This window comes from Schistocerca gregaria, chromosome 4 (assembly GCF_023897955.1).
Source record: "Schistocerca gregaria isolate iqSchGreg1 chromosome 4, iqSchGreg1.2, whole genome shotgun sequence".
Lineage (NCBI taxonomy): Eukaryota > Metazoa > Arthropoda > Insecta > Orthoptera > Acrididae > Schistocerca > Schistocerca gregaria.
The window spans coordinates 385,137,413-385,157,048 of NC_064923.1; the positions used below are offsets into that span (position 1 = coordinate 385,137,413).

General features: G+C 43.9%; 1 protein-coding gene across 1 annotated transcript in view; it reads right to left on the bottom strand.

Moving 5' to 3' along the window:
* The window catches only part of LOC126266972 (hemicentin-2-like), an 852,087-nt gene that overhangs the window by 150,940 nt on the left and 681,511 nt on the right, over window positions 1-19,636 (bottom strand). Inside the window, exons 6-7 of the mRNA XM_049971700.1 lie at window positions 13,563-13,720; window positions 5,811-5,955 (exon numbers count right to left, since the gene is read on the bottom strand). Coding sequence (XP_049827657.1) covers window positions 5,811-5,955; window positions 13,563-13,720 — 303 coding nt within the window. The remainder of the gene's footprint in view (window positions 1-5,810; window positions 5,956-13,562; window positions 13,721-19,636) is intronic.

The following is a 19,636-nucleotide window of genomic DNA, read 5'->3' on the forward strand; positions in this document are numbered from 1 at the left end:
GTATGATGCTGTGGTATATCTAGAGGTTGTACCAATGGAAAATTGTACTGAAATGTAGGAGGATCTGCAGCAAATTGAGGGAATGGTGCAGGGAATGGCAATTGAATCTCAATGTAGACAAGTGTAATGTGCTGCGAATACATAGAAAGAGAGATCCCTTATCATTTAGCTACAATATAGCACGTCAGCAACCGAATGAGGAACAATACGAGACTGGAATAGAAGGAAGAACCAATAAAGGTACTCAAAGTACCCTCCGCCACACAACGTCAGGTGGCTTGCGGTTTATGGAGGTAGATATAGATTTCATTAGTATGTGTAAAGGTACGATGGCCGACTATTTTCGGTTGCAGATAAGGGACAGTAAGTATGAAGGTTTTACGAGTAAGTAAAAACCGATAAGGTCTGTAAATTAAATGTTGCTACTTAGCTCTATATCAAAATGGAAATGTCCTGTTGATTCACTGACCTATTCCCCCATCCCAAACCGCCAAGGATAGAAACTTCCAATTTCGCGAGTTGTGCACCCGTGGTCTAGGGGTAACGTCTTTGATTCATAATCAAAAACGTCTTCGGTCCCGCCACTGCCTAAATTTTGATAAATAATCAGCATTGGCGGCCGAAGACTTCCGGCATAAGAAGTCAGCCTCATTCTGCCAACGCCCTTGTCAAAGAGGGCGGAGGAGCGGATAGAGGTTCGGGGAAATCTCTTGTCCTAGGGCTGATAACCACAGCAGTTGAGTCCCACAGTGCTCAGAGTCATTTGAACCATCTTGTCCTAGGGGTGGGAAATTGCTCCTTAAGGCGGAAGAATCAGCAATGATCAACGACCTGAGGATGCAGAGGCAATGGAAACCACTGCATTAAAGACACGTAACGTGTATCCACAGGACATGTGGCCTGCAGTTGAAGAAGTGTCATGATGATTTCTCCATTGGCAAAAGATTCCGGAATAGTCTCCCATTCGGGTCTCCGGGAGGGGACTGCCAAGGGGGAGGTTACCATGAGAAAAAGATTGAATAATCAACGAAAGGATAACGTTCTACGAGTCGGAGCGTGGAATGTCAGAAGCTTGAACGAGGTAGGGAAACTAGAAAATCTGAAAAGGGAAATGCAAAGGCTCAATCTAGATACAGTAGGGGTCAGTGAAGTGAAGTGGAAGGAAGACAAGGATTTCTGGTCAGATGAGTATCGGGTAATTTCAACAGCAGCAGAAAACGGTATAACAGGTGTAGGATTCGTTATGAATAGGAAGGTAGGGCAGAGGGTGTGTTAATGTGAACAGTTCAGTGACCGGCTTGTTCTAATCAGAATCGACAGCAGACCAACACCGACAACGATAGTTCAGGTATACATGCCGACGTCGCAAGCTGAAGGTGAACGGATAGAGAAAGTGTATGAGGATATTGAAAGCATAATGCAGTATGTAAAGAGGGACGAAAATCTAATAGTCATGGACGACTGGAATGCAGTTGTAGCGGAAGGAGTAGAAGAAAATGTTACAGGAGAATATGGGCTTGGGACAAGGAATGAAAGAGGAGAAAGACTAATTGAGTTCTGTAACATGTTTCAGCTAGTAATAGCGAATACCCTGTTTAAGAATCACAAGAGGATGAGGTACACTTGGAAAAGGCCGGGAGATACGGGAAGATTTCAAGTAGATTACATCATGGTCAGACAGAGATTCCGAAATCAGATACTGTATTCTAAGGCGTACCCAGGAGCAGATATAGACTCAGATCAGAATATAGTAGTGATGAAGAGTAGGCTGAAGTTCAAGACATTAGCCAGGAAGAATCAATACGCAAAGAAGTGGGATACGGAATTTCTAAGGAATGACGAGATAATTTGGAAGTTCTCTAACTCTATAAATACAGCAATAAGGAATAGAGCAGTAGGCAGTACAGTTGAAGAGGAATGGACGTCTCTAAAAAGGGCCATCACAGAAGTTGGGAAGGAAAACATAGGTACAAAGAAGGTATCTGCGAAGAAACCATGGGTAACAGAAGAAATACTTCAGTTGATTGATAAAAGGAGGAAGTACAAACATGTTCCGGGAAAATCAGGAATTCAGAAATACAAGTCGCTGAGGAATCAAATAAATAGGAAGTGCAGGGAAGGTAAGACGAAATGGCTGCAGGAAAAATGTGAAGACATCGAAAAAGATATGATTGTCGGAAGGACAGACTCAGCGTACAAGAAAATCAAAGAACCTTTGGTGACATTAAAAGCAACGGTGGTAACATTAAGAGTGCAACGAGAATTCCATTGTTAAATGCTGAGGAGAGAGCAGATAGGTGGAAAGATTACATTGAAAGCATCTATGAGGGTGAAGATTTATCTGATGTGAAAGAAGAAGAAACAGGAGTCGATTTATAAGAGATAGGGGATCCAGTATTGGAATCGGAATTTAAAAGAGCTTTGGAGGACTTACGGTCAAATAAGGCAGAAGGGATAGATAACATTCCATCAGAATTTCTAAAATCATTAGGGGAAGTGGCAACAAAACGACTATTCACGTTGGTGTGTAGAATATATGAGACTGGCGACATACCATCTGACTTTCGGAAAAGAATCATCCACACAATTCCGAAGACGACAAGAGCTGACAAGTGCGAGAATTATCGCACAATCAGCTTAACAGCTCATGCATAGAAGCTGCTTACAAGAATAATATACATAAGAATGGAAAAGAAAATTGGTAATGCGCTAGGTGATGATCAGTTTGGCTTTAGGAAAAGTAATGGCACGAGAAAGGCAATTTTGACGTTACGGCTGATAATGGAAGCAAGGCTAAAGAAAAATCAAGACACGTTCATAGGATTAGTCGACCTGGAAAAAGCGTTCGACAATATAAAGTGGTGCAACCTGTTCGAGATACTGAAAAAAGTAGGGGTAAGCTATAGGGAGAGGTGGGTCTTATACAATATGTACAACAACCAAGAGGGAATAATAAGAGTGGACGATCAAGAACGAAGTGCTCGTATTAAGAAGGGTGTAAGAGAAGGCTGTAGCCTTTCGCTCCTACTCTTCAATCTGTACATCGAGGAAGCAATGATGGAAATAAATGAAAGGTTCAGGAGTGGAATTAAAATACAAGGTGAAACGATATCAATGATACGATTCGCTGATGACATTGCTACCCTGAGTGAAAGTGAAGAAGAATTAAATGATCTGCTGAACGGAATGAACAGTCTAATGAGTACACAGTATGGTTTGAGAGTAAATTGAAGAAAGACGAAGGTAATGAGAAGTAGTAGAAATGAGAACAGCGAGAAATTTAACATCAAGATTGATGGTCACGAAGTCAATGAAGTTAAGGAACTCTGCTACCTAGGCAGTAAAATTGCCAATGACGGACGGAGCAAGGAAGACATCAAAAGCAGACCCGGTATTGCAAAAAAGGCATTCCTGGCCAAGAGAAGTCTACTAATATCAAATACCGGCCTTAATTTGAGGAAGAAATTTCTGAGGATGTCCGTCTGGAGTGCAGCATTGTATGGTAGTGGAACATGGACTGTGGGAAAACCGCAACAGAAGAGAATAGAAGCATTTGAGATGTGGTGCTATAGACGAATGCTGAAAATTAGGTGGACTGATAAGGTAAGGAATGAGGAGGTTCTACGCAGAATCGGAGAGGAAAGGAATATGTGGAAAACACTGATAAGGAGAAGGGACAGGATGATAGGACATCTGCTAAGACATGAGAGAATGACTTCCATGATAATAGAGGGAGCTGTAGAGGGCAAAAACTGTAGAGGGAGACAGAGATTGGAATACGTAGGTTGCAAGTACTACTCTCAGATGAAGAGGTTGGCACAGGAATGGAATTCGTAGCGGGCCGCATCAAACCAATCAGGAGACTGATGACCAAAAAAAAGAGCTTGCCCCGAATTTGGATGAATGTCCGTCCAGTCGGCCGAATGTTGCTAGTAAGCGGGATGCTCTCAGCTCTTGTGAAGCAAATTGATGAGCTACTTGAGTGAGAAGCGGGAGAGCGGTATGCTGATCATATAAAATAAGAGAAATCAGAGCTCGAACAGAAAGGTTTAGGTGTTCGTTTTTCCCGCTCGCTGTTCGGGAGTAGAATAGTAGAGAGATAGTATGATTGTGGTTCGATGAACCCTCTGCCAAGCACTTAAATGTGAATTGCAGAGTAGTCATGTAGATGTAGATGTAGATATGCCCATCCAGTGAAGCCAATAGGCTGAGGATGACAGTTGGTCAATACTGCTACGGTATTCCGAGGCCTGTCCTGATGGAATTTACTTTTAGTTGACGTTACACCGTATGCATCGTCTAAGATTGGTTTTAAGAAATTCCACCCTTAAGAGGGTGAAATAAGCAATTAAAGGTTTTTTAGGAAATATGTGGTTGTTACCGCAGTTTTGAATCTAGAACTACAAAACTTGGTACTTGGTTTCTCGGTTAGAAATTAAAAAGATAGAGATTAAGCGTTTTTGTTAACAACCCATAAGAAGGTGAAATAGGAGAGGCATAGTTTTACGAAAATATTTCATAATCAAAGATCTTTTAAAGCTAACTGTATGAGAAACTGTGTATGACTTCTAGGTTGGAAATAAAAAAATACAGAGTGTTTTTCTAAATTCTGCCCCTGAGAGGATGAAAGATTTTTTTCAAAATATGTCGCTTTTGAGGCAGGATCAACCACAAACACTGGTATTTGGTTTCCTGGTCAGAAATAAAAGAAATGCGTTCCGAAATTTTTGGAGATTCAGCGCCTAAGGGGGTGAAATTACATAAGCCATTATTAAAGAACTACTAAATCATTATATTTCAAAATTCATATTTGGATTCTCGATTATAAATAAATAAATAAATACGCTCTTCGGTATTTTTGGAAATACAATCCTTCATGGGGTGAAATAGGGGATGAAAATATTTCATTATGAAAGCAGTATCGCTTTTTAGTCAGTAGTATGTCCGAAAAAGACGATGCTTCCATGCCCTAATTAGTGTGAAACGGTTAGGTGTTGCAGTTTGTGAACTAATCCAAGGAGAGGTGGGAGTATTCAGGATTCCATAGAAAAAGAAATGGATCTTTAATACATTAACTTCCAATTATGCTTAATTCGGGTTTATAAAATAATTTTTGTTGTAATTAATACGCAAAATAATCACCATACAAAATACTGTAGATACCACTGTTAAATGTGAGTGCATGTACACGAATATCCGTTTGCGATGAGAGAATTCAGCACCAGATTTCAGCCCGATTTGTCTCTTTCTTGTTTTAACTCGCTGTATGAAATTAAATTATACCGGTTGGAAGGTTTACTTATGCAAAGGCTAGCAGCCATCAGCCATTTAAATAGTCACAAAACCTTTTATAGTGTGTGGTTTTATTATTGGGCAATGGGCGTAACAACATACAAATTTGATTAAATGAGAAGAAAAAAAACTGTGTAGACCATACAGTCAACGTCAGCCGATCAGCGGGCTCTATGTTAGTAAAAATACCGAATTGCATTGAAATTTTGTATTTGTGTTTCTATTACCTCAAGTTTTAATATATTGTAAGCTATTTTCTGAAACATGTTGAACGTTAGAAAATCTGAAATTAAGTTTCAGTGTCAGCATTACAGCTTGATTATAGAGCACCCATATTTGAGAAATCATCTAGCAAATATCTTATAAATACAGGCTCTTGTTGTCTAATACGATCGCCTATTCCTAACAGTTCATTAGTAGAATTTAGAAACTTCCTATTTTTGTGCAGAACAATATGACTTTCCCCACTGCAGACGGAGGCCTCAGTACGTAAGCGCCAGGGTCAGGGAGCAACTCACAGTTGACGTTGAGCCTCCAGAGGTCCTCCTGTACGGCAGCGTTCATCCGAGGGTTCTCGGCGCGGCAGGTGAGCACCCGCTTGTGGTCGGCTGCAGACGGCGTCAGCGTCACCGTCGACGTCGTCACGTTTCCGTCTTCTGAAACCTGCGCTAGACACGTCTCCATTTGATGACGTAGCAACAAGTTCTAAGAACAACGCTGAACTATGATAGGTGCAAACTGATCATTAGTACTTAATAAATCCACTAAGAAACCTCTTCTACACACCGTTGATATGAGTAATAAGAAAAAGAATGACACTTTGGCGAACAACACAGCGCACAAAATTACCATTTTATAACATACAGAATGAACCCCAAATTTGCTCTTAGTGTCTGCATATTAGTAGTCCATGGTATTCCGTGCCTCGTTAAAAGGAAAGTGAATTTCGTTTGTGTTCTTACCTTATCTTTGAATTCGCATTGCGCTAAGGATACTGTTGATGAAAACAGTAGCCCTCACATGGTCTCTTCGTTCTCAAGCAAGCATTCGGCACTGTTTGGTTCTGTACCAGGGGTGAGAGCTAACACTCGATGTACACTCCAGGAAATTGGAATAAGAACACCGTGAATTCATTGTCCCAGGAAGGGGAAACTTTATTGACACATTCCTGGGGTCAGATACATCACATGATCACATTGACAGAACCACAGGCACATAGACACAGGAAACAGAGGATGCACAATGTCGGCACTAGTACAGTGTATATCCACCTTTCGCAGCAATGCCGGCTACTATTCTCCCATGGAGACGATCGTAGAGATGCTGGATGTAGTCCTGTGGAACGGCTTGCCATGCCATTCCCACCTGGCGCCTCAGTTGGACCAGCGTTCGTGCTGGACGTGCAGACCGCGTGAGACGACGCTTCATCCAGTCCCAAACATGTTCAATGGGGGACAGATCCGGAGATCTTGCTGGCCAGGGTAGTTGACTTACACCTTCTAGAGCTCGTTGGGTGGCACGGGATACATGCGGACGTGCATTGTCCTGTTGGAACAGCAAGTTCCCTTGCCGGTCTAGGAATGGTAGAACGATGGGTTCGATGACGGTTTGGATGTACCGTGCACTATTCAGTGTCCCCTCGACGATCACCAGAGGTGTACGGCCAGTGTAGGAGAGCGCTCCCCACACCATGATGCCGGGTGTTGGCCCTGTGTGCCTCAGTCGTATGCAGTCCTGATTGTGGCGCTCCCCAATCATTGGCACCAAGGCAGAAGCGACTCTCATCGTTGAAGACGACACGTTTCCATTCGTCCCTCCATTCACGCCTGTCACGACACCACTGGAGGCGGGCTGCACGATGTTGGGGCGTGAGCGGAAGACGGCGTAACGGTGTGCGGGACCGTAGCCCAGCTTCATGGAGACGGTTGCGAATGGTCCTCGCCGATACCCCAGGAGCAACAGTGTCCCTAATTTGCTGGGAAGTGGCGGTGCGGTCCCCTACGGCACTGCGTAGCATCCTACGGTCTTGGCGTGCAACCGTGCGTCGCTGCGGTCCGGTCCCAGGTCGACGGGCACGTGCACCTTCCGCCGACCACTGGCAACAACATCGATGTACTGTGGAGTCCTCACGCCCCACGTGTTGAGCAATTCGGCGGTACGTCCACCCGGCCTCCCGCATGCCCACTATACGCCCTCGCTCAAAGTCCGTCAACTGCACATACGGTTCACGTCCACGCTGTCGCGGCATGCTACCAGTGTTAAAGACTGCGATGGAGCTCCGTATGCCACGGCAAACTGGCTGACACTGACGGCGGCGGTGCACAAATGCTGCGCAGCTAGCGCCATTCGACGGCCAACACCGCGGTTCCTGGTGTGTCCGCTGTGCCGTGCTTGTGATCATTGCTTGTACAGCCCTCTCGCAGTGTCCGGAGCAAGTATGGTGGGTCTGACACACCGGTGTCAATGTGTTCTTTTTTGCATTTCCAGGAGTGTACTTTCCAGATATCCGCCGCTACCCAGACTTGTGATAGAAGTTTAACACCCGTTATTCAATGAAGTTAATTTCGCCAAAATTCGAAAGCCCGAATAACCATCATTTGCAGTGCGGAGCGCTGTAAGCCGTGCCGGAAGAGAGTAAATGTAGTTCTGCAAGGTACCGACAGGCATGTGGAACCATGCCAGTTGCGCTAGGGTTCTAAGTTGAGGAGTCATGACGTGAACAGCTCGATCGAGGTCTGTGACGTCGAAACAAGTTGTAGCAATGATTATCCATAATATATACTGCCTGATCGTATACATTTCATAAATCCTCTAAGAAACTCAGCCTTACCTCTTCTATATCTCGTAGCCTCGAGTAGTCCCACAGACTCTCGACTGCGTTTAAATTCGAGGAGTTTGGTGGGTAGGGGGAGAACGGAAAACACGTCCTAGGGTTCTTCGAACCACGCACGTACACTGCAAGCCGTGCGACCGCGTTCCAGTGTCCTTCTGGAAAATACCATCGCGCCTAGCAAAAATAAACTGCGTGTATGGATTGTTGTGATCCCCAAGAGTAGATGCGTACTTGTGTTGTTCCGTTGTGCATTCCAGACGAGATAACCCAGGGAACTCCACGAATACATAACACTCTATCCTCTATCATGGATCTCTTTGCTTTCAGACGTTTCAAGCTGTACTCGACAACGCATATCCGTCAGGTGGAGCGTAAAACTTTACTCATCCTAAAAAGGCCTCCTTGGTCATTCAATGAACGTCCATTTGCGGTGTTGGCGAGCAAGTTCCAGCCATCGTTGTGCTTCATGGTTGCCTGGAGCGTGCGCATGCTGGAGGAGGTATACTTGCAAATGGTCTGTCTCAGATTCCGAAATCAGGTACTGGATTGTAAGGTTTATCCATGAGCGCCTGAAGCTCGTGGTCTAGTGGCTAGCGTTACTGCCTCTGGATCACGGGGTCCCGGGTTCGATTCCCGGCCGGGTTGGGGATTATCACTGCCCAGGGTCTGGGTGTTTGTATTGTCCTCATCATTTCATCATCATCATCAGCCGTAACAGTGCCTCGATTGGATTGCGTGAAAAATTGGACTGTGTAAAAATTGGAATGTGAACGGGCGCTGATGACCGCGCAGTTGAGCACCCCGAAAACTAAACATCATCATCATTATCAGTGAGCAGACATAGACTCAGACAATTTAGTAGTACTGAAGAGTAGGCTGAAATGTAAGTCAGGAAGAACGAATGCGCGAAGAAGTGGGATAAGGAAATAATAAGGAACAAATAGATCATCCTGAAATTCTCTGCCGCTATAGGTACGGAAATAAGGAACAGCTCAGTAGACAGTTCAGTTCAAGAGGAATGAACAATCCCTAAATAGGGCAATCGCAAATGCTGGAAAGAAGAACATAGGTATAAAGAAGGTAACTGCGAAGAAACATTTTACAACGGAAAAAATACTTCATCTAATCAATGAAACTAGGAACTATAAAAATATTCAGCGAATTTCAGGAATACAGAAAATACAAGTCATTTAAGAGGGAAATAAATAGGAGGTGCTGCGAAGCTATGGCAAAATGGCTGCACGAAAAATATGAAGAAATCGAAAAAGAAATGATTGTTTGGAGAGCTGATTCAGCACACAGAAAAGCCAATATAATTTACCGTGAAATTAAAAACACATTAAGAGTGGAATGAGAATTCGACTATTAAATGCAGAAGAGAGAGCGGATAGGTGGAAAGAGTCAATCGAAGCCCCTATGAGGCGGAAGATTTGTCTGATGTGATACTAAAGAGAAAAGGGATACAATATTAAAATGATAATTTACAAAAACTTTGGAAGGCTTAACATCAGGTAAGGAAGAAGAGAGAGTGAGAGATATCATTCTATCACACTCTCTAAAATCGTGGGTGAAGTGGAAACATAACGACTACTTACAGTGGTGTGTAGAATGTATGAGTCCGGATATACCATCTGTCTATCGGAAAAATACCATCCATACAATTTCGAAGACTTCAAGAACTGACGACTGCGAGATTTATCGCACAATCAGCTTGAGATCTCATGCATCCAAGTTGCTGATAAGAATAGGTACAGAAAAATTTAAAAGACATTGAGACTGTGGTAGATGACGATCTATTTGGCTTCAGGATAGGCAAAAGCATCTTAGAGGCAATTTTGTAATTGCATTTGATAGTGGCAGCAAGACTAAAGAAAACCAAGACATGTTCGTAGGATCTGTTGACCTGAAAAAAGCGTTCGACAATGTGAAAGGGTGGAACATAATCGAAATTCTGAAGAAAATAGGTGTAAGCTACACGGTGTGAGTTGGTTAATGTACAACATGTACAAGTGCCAAGAGGAATGAAAGTGCCAGACCGAAAACGAAGAGCTACAGATTTTTCACTCGACAGCTTCCTGAAATACCATGGAAGTCATTCCCTGATATCTTAATAGATATTCTTTCATCCTGTCCCTTTCTCCTGTTAGTATTTTCCACATATTCCTTTACTCTCCGATTCTGCGCAAAACCTTCTCATTAATTATTTTACCGGTCCACCTAATTTTAAACATTCGTCTGTAGCACTATACCTCAAATGTTTCCACTCTCATCTGTTCCAGTTTTTCATACAGTCCACACTTCACTACCATCCAATGCTGTGCTACAAACGTACATGGACTGAAGTTTCTTCCTCAAACTAAGGTTCAATTGGTTGAATTGGCTCTGAGCTCTATGGGACTTAACTTCTGAGGTCATCAGTTCCCTAGAACTACTTAAACCTAACTATCCTAAGGACATCACACACATCCATGCCTGAGGCAGGATTCGACCTTGGGACCGTAGTGGTCGCGCGGTTCCAGACTGAAGCGCCTAGAACCGCTCGGCCACTTCGGCCGGCCTCAAACTAAGGCCTATGTCTGATGGTAGTAGACCTCTCTTGGCAATCGATAATGCCCAATTTTGTCAGTGTTAGTCTACTTATGATGCCATCCTTGCTCCGTCCGTCATTGGTTGTTTTGCTGCCTAGTTGGTAGAGTTCTTTACCTTTATCTACTTCGTGACAATCAATCGTGATGTCAAATTTCTCGCTGTCCTCGTTTCTGTACTTCTCATTCATTTCGTGTTTCTTCGATTCACTCTCAATCTATATTCTGTACTCATTCTATTCAGACAATATTGCTATTCTTCTTTACGTTCACTCAGGATATCAATGTCATCAGATGGTCGTTTTCTTCCATGCCACTAAGAACAGAAGCATGATTTCGTGTCTGTATGGCTAATGTGTATGGCTCACACCTCACAGCGAAGCTGGTGATGGGCATTAGTTCCTAATGGAATGAATTTTTAACCACTTACTGTGAGTTATGAACACGTCTAGAAATTTTAATACGCAGGGTGTTACAAAACGATAACGAAAAACTTCGAGGTGTAGATGGTGTCGCGAGAAACAAATCCAGACTGGAACTCGTGTCCGGAAATTTCAAGCAACGGCGCTACAGAGCGCCGAAGTTATAAGCGCCAATGTCTGCCGGTAGGCCCCCTTCGTGAACAAAAGTGAGTTTTACGCTGAGGGACCATAGGCGGTACGTCTCGAAAGGCTGTTTGTTTCGCAGCGATAACGACTAATTGCGACGATCGTCAGTGGAGAAAATGGAGCTAGTTGCTGCGTGGACAGACCTTGTCTCCTATAATGTGATGACGGTTTTGGACTGAGGTTTCCATCCGAAGTTTACGTTCCTTCTGGTTCAAATGGCTCTGAGCACTATGGGACTCAACTGCTGTGGTCATCAGTCCCCTAGAACTTAGAACTACTTAAACCTAACTAACCTAAGGAAATGACACACATCCGTGCCCGAGGTAGGATTCGAACCTGCGACCGTAGCAGTCGCACGGTTCCGGACTGCGCGCCTAGAACCGCGAGACCACCGCGGCTGGCCGTTCCTTCTAGAACCCTCCAAAATATTCCGCGTTTTTCGGTAAAAAGGACAAAAACAAACTGCAGGTCGAGACCTGTATCCGAAATTAACATCCATCGATGGAACAGAGCATCGCATTCATAGGAGACAAGGCCTGTTTTGGCAGCTGCTAGTTCCATCTTGTCCATTGACGATTGTGACAATCATTCGCGATCAGTGAACAACAGACAACACTGCGAGACATTCTGCATATCTACATCTGCACCTACATCTACATCTGCATCCATACTCCACAAGCCACCTAAACGGTGTGTGGCGGTGGGTACTTTGAGTAGCTTTATCTGTTCTCCCTTCTATTCCATTCTCGTATTGTTCTTGGAAAGGAAGATTGTCGGTATGCCTCTGTGTGGGCTTTAATCTCTCTTATTTTATACTCATGGTCACTTCGCGAGATATACGTAGGGTGGAGCAATATACTGCTTGACTCCTTGGTTTAGGTATGTTCTCGAAACTTCAACAAAAGTCCGTACCGAGCTACTGAGCGTCTTTCCTGCAGAGTCTTCCACTGGAGTTTATCTGTCACCTCCGTAACGCTTTCGCGATTACTAAAATGATCCTGTAACGAAGCTCGCTGTTCCCCGTTGGATCTTCTCTATCTCTTCTATCAACCCTATCTTTTACGGATCCCACACTGGTGAGCAATATTCAAGCAGTGGGCAAACAAGTGTACTGTAACCTACTTCCTTTGTTTTCGGATTGCATTTCCTTAGGATCCTTCCCATGAATCTCAGTCTGTTATCTGCTTTGCCGAAGATCAACTTTATATGATAATTCCATTTTAAATCACTGTTAATGCCTACTCCCAGACAGTTTATGGAATTTACTGGTTCCAGTTGCTGACCCGCTATATTGTAACTAAATGGTAAAAGATCTTTCTTTCTATGTGTCGCAACACATTGAACTTGTCTACACTGAGATTGAATTGCCACTCTCTGCACCATGCGTCAATTCGTTACAGATCGTCATGCATTTCAATACAATTTTCCATTGTTAAAACCTCTCGATACACCACCGCATCATTTGCAAAAAGCCTCAGTGAACTTCCGATGTCATCCACAACGTCATTTATGTATATTGTGAATAGCAATGATCCTACGACACTCCCCTGCGGCACACCTGAATTCACTCTTACTTCGGAAGACTTCTCTCCATTGAGAGTGACATGCTGCTTTCTGTTATCTAGGAACTCTTCAATCCAATCACACAATTGGTCTGATAGTCCTTATGCTCTTACTTTGTTCATTAAACGACTGTGGGGAACTGTATCAAACGACTTCCGGAAGTCAAGAAACACGGCATCTACAGTGCGTCGGCGTACAAAGTCACGTCTTCTGTCGAAAGTGTGGTCCAGTGGCAGAGGCGCATGTAACTTGCGTCGTTGTACGACGTTTCCGGACACGGGTTCCTATCCTAAGTTTGTTTCTCACGACACACTGTTTTGAGATCGTTTTGCGGCATCCTGTATATCGGTACTTCCTGGTATAATGCTTCTCATTTCTGTCAGCGTACAACAGTAGCACTACAGGAAAGAACTCCTGAGTAGAGGGAAAGGATAATGGGCATTAACACAAAAGCATTAGGCGTGGTACTGTGCTTCATTGTATAATGCTTCCTATTTTTGTCGGCGTTGCACAGTAACACTACAGAGAGGCACTACTGTGTACAGGCAAAGAAAACTAGATATAGCTGCGGTGGTGTTAGATAGGGCAATGAAGGTGGGCACAAAAGAATTAGGGAGGAAGATGTGACACTGTTTACGTTACGCGTTCTAATGCTGTGGCATGCATGAGTGTACAGCTCACCTGCTGAGAGACGGAGACGTTGGGCTGCAGGTGTCCGTCGAGCCACCAGGTGACGATCGCGGGCGGACGGGACCCCGTGGCCTGGCAGGTGAAGCTGCAGCGCCGCCCCGCCGACAGCTCCTGGTCCGAGCTGAGCACGCGCGCTTCCAGCGGCGCCACTGCAACACACACCAGCCAGTTCACTGTGCGTGCCAGAACCGAGCTCAAGCAACACGTCCCCTGGACAGTGTAGCCCGAAGCCCTTACACGCGTATCACATTCCAGAATCCTGCTTCGCATCGTCTGTGTAGTGCTCAAGTCTTCCGTTTGTTCGTAGTTGCAAGAGGACACTAGATTGCGCTATTGGCTTGTGACACCGCTATTCTCTTCAAATTCCTCATATGAAGAGCAAAAATTAATTAAGTGCGAAAACTCACATTGGTCAGGAGAATCGAATGACATGTATCACATTTCCCATATAAGTGATTTTTGTCCAATAAATTGAGAACATATTGTGGTACTACAGAATGAGGTTTCTTAACCTCATGACTAGAAAAGATAATGGCACCAATTAGGAAACAAGTATCCAGACGAGGTACTGGCAGAACAGAAGCTGTGAGGACGGGGCCTGAGTCGTGCTTGGGTAGCTCAGACACAGTCTGGCTGTAGCTGTCGCAGCGGTCGCACGCTCCTCAAGTTTGATCAGTGAACGTTCAGTGTTTTCGTGTTTCGTGATCGTTTATTGGCGTTTTGCATGTCAATTAAGCGTTATCAATTGAGCATTTGGTATTCGTTCGTGTCGTCTTTCTACGTAGTGCCGTTGGGATTTCGGCGTTGTCCGAGATTTCTTCGCTGCAGAAGGCCATGGCAAACTCCTTGAGAAAAAACACCGTCATTTTCACCTTCGACAAGTACACCCGTCGAGTACAGCCCTCTGCATTTGCAATACACGACTGGCTTACCGAGGTAATTGGCCTTCATTCCGAATCTGTTCATACCATGCAGCTAGACTCTGATGAATATTGCATTTTTGTAAAGTTTAACGTTTCCGTGAGTGTAGAACGCTTTCTGGGAAAATGTGGTTATGAAACGGAATTTATACACCGTGATGGTACCAAAAGTACTGTAAAATTCCGGAATTTCTAGTCTGTAATTAGGAATGTTAGGGTTTTTAATATTCCCATAGAAGTAGAGAACTCGAAAGTGAAGATGTCCTTTCAAAGTATGGGGTTGTCAGGCAAATATTCTACGAAAGGTGGGCTTCGCATTTCAAGCTGCAGTGCTTTAACGGCATTCGCTCCGTGGAGATGGAAGTCAAGGCAAACATTCCCTCCCACATCTTTGTTGACAGGCACAAGGCGCATGTTATGTACTCAGGGCAAACACCTACATGTCATGTATGTAACGAGTCTGGTCACCTCCGTCAAGACTGCCCTCGCCGTGTTTTTGTGCTAACAATTAACCTTATGCAACGATTTGTTGCCAGCCAGTAATACAACAGAGCCGGCGGCTGTCGTGGATCCTATTACTACCTCTGAAAATGTTGTACTTACTGTTAATGACTTTCCGTCTTTAAAACCTGCATTAACTGCTGAAATTCCGTCCCGTGACAGGGAGATTACCACTAAAAAGCTTCCTCTGGAGGACACTGAAAAAAAATTTTGATGAGGACTCTTCCTGCGGAATACCCGTTGCCAGGAAGCCGAAGCCCAATCCTGAAGATCTGTTGGAAGTGGAAAAAGATGAAATGTAGGTCGATGTGGCTCCCACTTCCGCACAAGGACCTATACCGCCACGAACAGATAGTGACGCCGCTGGTAGTGACCTTTCACGGAAATGTGACCCTGAGCCTGAGGTCACAGCTGCAATAACCGCATCAAGTGCACAGCCCATACAGTGCGAACAGTACGAGGAAGTACCAAGTAAACAACTGCTAACTCCGAAGCGCAACGCCGTGCCGACGTAGGAAATAAACAAACATCACCGTCTCGCCAGCAAGACAATACAACAGACACCACGCTGGAACCAAATATTGACGACTCGCGAGCCACCGCCGTTGCGCCAGACGGCCCCCGCCTGCGGCTGCGACCGAAACCGGGTCTTGCTGACACGCGTCATCGAGCGAAAACCACATCAGAGAAGAAAGAAATCAAGAAAAAGAATATTAAATATGAAGTCATCAAGGCCAACACTGAAGAGGAGAAAGAGAAGGGCCACAGTGACTTATAGCAATGCATTGTCAGGATTTCAGGATACTTTTCTTCTCAAGCACTTTGTTTCACAGCAGTGAAAATTGTTCTAGGAAGTTAGTACATGTAATGAGCACACAAGCTTGTAAAGATCGCGACTTGTAGAGATGCACGTTGCTGCTATAATCATACCAATCCTCATCCCAAATAGCTTATTCTGGTATGTCTGTTATGGAAGCTTATAGCATTAATACAATTAACATTAATAAAGTACAGTCACCCTTGAAAGCGGCAGCACTAAAGGAATTCTTGTACCATTCTGCGACAGATATCGCGTTGCTACAAGAAGTTGCGATAACGGAATTTCGGATCCCAGGCTTTTTTGCAATTGTTAATGTTTCTACGGAAGCCAATATCGGTACAGCCATTCTTATAAGGGAAGGCATTCCGGCGACTGAAATCGAACGACTAGAATAAGGAAGAGCCATAGGCATTAAAATTTTCGATGTGATAGTGCTTAACCTTTACGCCCCATCAGGAAATTCCCACAAATTGGATCGTGCGAAGTTTTTTCAGGATGAACTGATTTATTTATTGAGGAAAAATCCGTGTTCTCTTATACTAGGTGGAGATTTTAACTGTGTTTTAAACCAGAAAGATCAACAACCCAATTTCAAATACACGCCACAGTTAAAAAAGTTAGTAACTGATCTACACCTTAAGGATGTGTGGGAACTTCAGCACCCGATGCGGACCGCATCTCGTGGTCGTACGATAGCGTTCTCGGTTCCCGCGCCCGGGTTCCCTGGTTCGATTCCCGTTGGGGTCAGGGATTTTCTCTGCCTCGTGATGGCTGGGTGTTGTGTGTTGTCCTTAGGTTAGTTAGGTTTACGTAGTTCTAAATTCTAGGGGACTGATGACCATAGATGTTAAGTCCCATAGTGTTCAGAGCCATTTGAACCAACACCCGCGTCAGTCGGGTTCACGTATATAACCAGCCACTCCCGCAGCGGACTAGATAGAATTTACGTGTCACCAAATGTGTAAAATTATTTATTAAACGTTGAAACTAGTCCCGTGTATTTTAGCGATCACAGGACACTTTTAACTTGCTTTCATGTAAGTGTACAGTCAACCCGTCGATTCAGAGGCCGATGGAATTTTAATATCTCTGTTTTAACTGACGAAGAACGGGCACAGGAAATAAGAGTAGCGTGGAATATGTGCCTCCGCGCAGTAGACAAGCACCCAACAGTCATTGACTGATGGACTAGGAGGGCTAAACCAAGGCTGCGGAAAGTTGTCATGCAGTATAGTGCAGCAAGGCACAGGGAGTTGAGGAATACAATGGAGTTTTATTATAAAGTTTTAAGAGACTTATATGAACAGGCCTATGATGTAATTCGTCTGAATGATATCAAAAAAATCAAAGCCAAGTTATTAAGCATTAAACGGCAACAGATGGAGGGACTAAAAATTAAATCGAAAGCCACATCAGTCGTAGCAGATGAAACAGCTTCTCTGTATCACTTGGTGAGGCATGCTAAAAACAGACGTCAAATTTTTGTTGATGAAGTCCAGACGCATACTGGTACGATGCTCACATGCCAGAAAGAAATACTGGATGAAGTCCACAGGTACTATGAAACATTATATGCCCCAACCACAGTGAAAGGTGCAGCTCTCGAGGACTTTCTCACTGTTTTAGGTCCACAATTGTCGGGAACAGACAATGCTAACATCCTGTCACCTGTTACTAAAGATGAAGTGCATGAGGTAGTGAGTAACCCACCTCTCAAAAAATCTCCTGGACTTGATGGCCTCCCTGTGGAGTTTTATGCCCACTACTGGTCTATAATTGGGGACAAGATCACTTCCATAGCAAATGAGGTCCTAAACGGAATAACGGTCCCTGCATTGTTTAAGAAAAGTAAGATAGTACTTATTCCTAAAAGTAAAGGCAAAATCAACTGAAACAATTTTCGGCCTCTTTCGCTACTAAATTCTGATTACAAAATAATTTCGCGTATTATCAACAAAAGACTCTCTGCCTTTTGCAACAAAATATTAAGTCATCATCAATCTTGTTCTCCGACCAGAAGGATATTCGAAAGTCTATCTGCATACAGAGAAGTCATTGCAATTACCTCAGTGGCAAGTATAAAATGTGCTTTAATCTTTATAGATTTCAACAAAGCTTTTGCCTGCGTTAGCCATAGATACCTCTTTGCAACGCTATCAAGAATGGCTTTCCACCCTCAGATTGTCAACACGCTAAGAAATAAGGCCGCAGGTATAAATGCGAAAATAGCAATCAGTGGCCAAACTTCTAAACCCCCACAGATAAGTCGAGGGGTTCCACAGGGCAGTCCCTTATCTATGTTTTTATTTTCCGTATCTTTAGAGCCCTTCCTCCGCACTATCCACGCAAGATTAACAGTCATAACATTGAATGGTGAGAAAACTGTCATACGAGCTCATGCTGATGACGTGGGCGTTGTCATAAGGAATAAGGAGGAGACAGTTACACTGAAAAGAGAAATCCAAAGGTATTGTCTAGCGTCGGAAGCGACAACAAATGAAAACAAAAGTAAAATATTTGATCTACGGGGCATAGATCACCTCCGACTGGCATGGACAATACAAGACAACAAACTTTGGGAATAACCTTAATGGCATGTCCGATGAGGATGGCTGCTTTTAACTGGACGCAAACTAGGAGGAAAGTTCATGGTGCTGTAATGGAGAACATCCATCGAACTAGGAACCTGGTGCAGAAAGTCAGATTCATCAAGACCTGCGTTTTGTCTAAAGCGTATTTCACTGCGCAGTTATTTCCAATCCCTAAACTAGTAGCGAAAGGGGTCATGTACACTGTAACCAATTACGTATGGCGAGCAGACATATTCAGTGTTGGTGCGACTATCGTTATACTGGATGTCAGAAACGGGGGCCTCGGTTTGATGGATATTCGCAATAAAGCGTCTGCTCTGTTCCTCAAACGGAATTTCCATATACTCAGAGAACTTCCACAATGCATAACCGCAAAGCTCGCTGATGCTGTGACACCCCATAGCCTGTGACACCCCATAGCCTGCAAGCACCGATTGATGTGCTAAGGATTAATGCCGGTCTGCAGTATGTGAGGAACGTTTTCCTCCAAGCAGGTTATCTTAGTGACGAAATCAGAAGCAACAAATGTATCACAGCGCCCGACATCATACTTGAAAGGAAGTTAAATGAGGGCAGAAACAAAATTGAAACGAAATTCTCAAATTGCGACTAGAAAGCTGTATGGCGGAACATCAACTATGCCGGGCTATCTACAGACGCTATTTACGCATGGTACAAAACTGTTAACAATGTCATCAGCACCAACGAGAGACTATATGGGATCGGTTTAAACCAGGCACACCTTTGTGGAAAATACAATCTGTTGGATACACTCATCCACAGATTCACTTGTGGTGGCAATGTGCATAACTGGAATTGGATCAGGCAACAAATCACCTTTCTCACCAGATCCTCTACGGAATATATATAACACCATCGCTCCTCCTGAGACCAGACGTGACATACTTTCCGAAATTAAAATCCAACGCCATTAGCTGGTTACTGGGAAAATATGTTAGTTAGGTCATCCACAAACTTGGGTCGGACAACGAGATAGAATTCCGCGTTTACATGAAGTGTGAACGTGCAAAAATAATCACGTATCGAAACCACAAGAAGCACTACGGCAACATGCTGAAGATCATTTTTGAAAGAATGGGTGTTGGTTAAATACACTCCTGGAAATTGAAATAAGAACACCGTGAATTCATTGTCCCAGGAAGGGGGAAACTTTATTGACACATTCCTGGGGTCAGATACATCACATGATCACACTGGCAGAACCACAGGCAC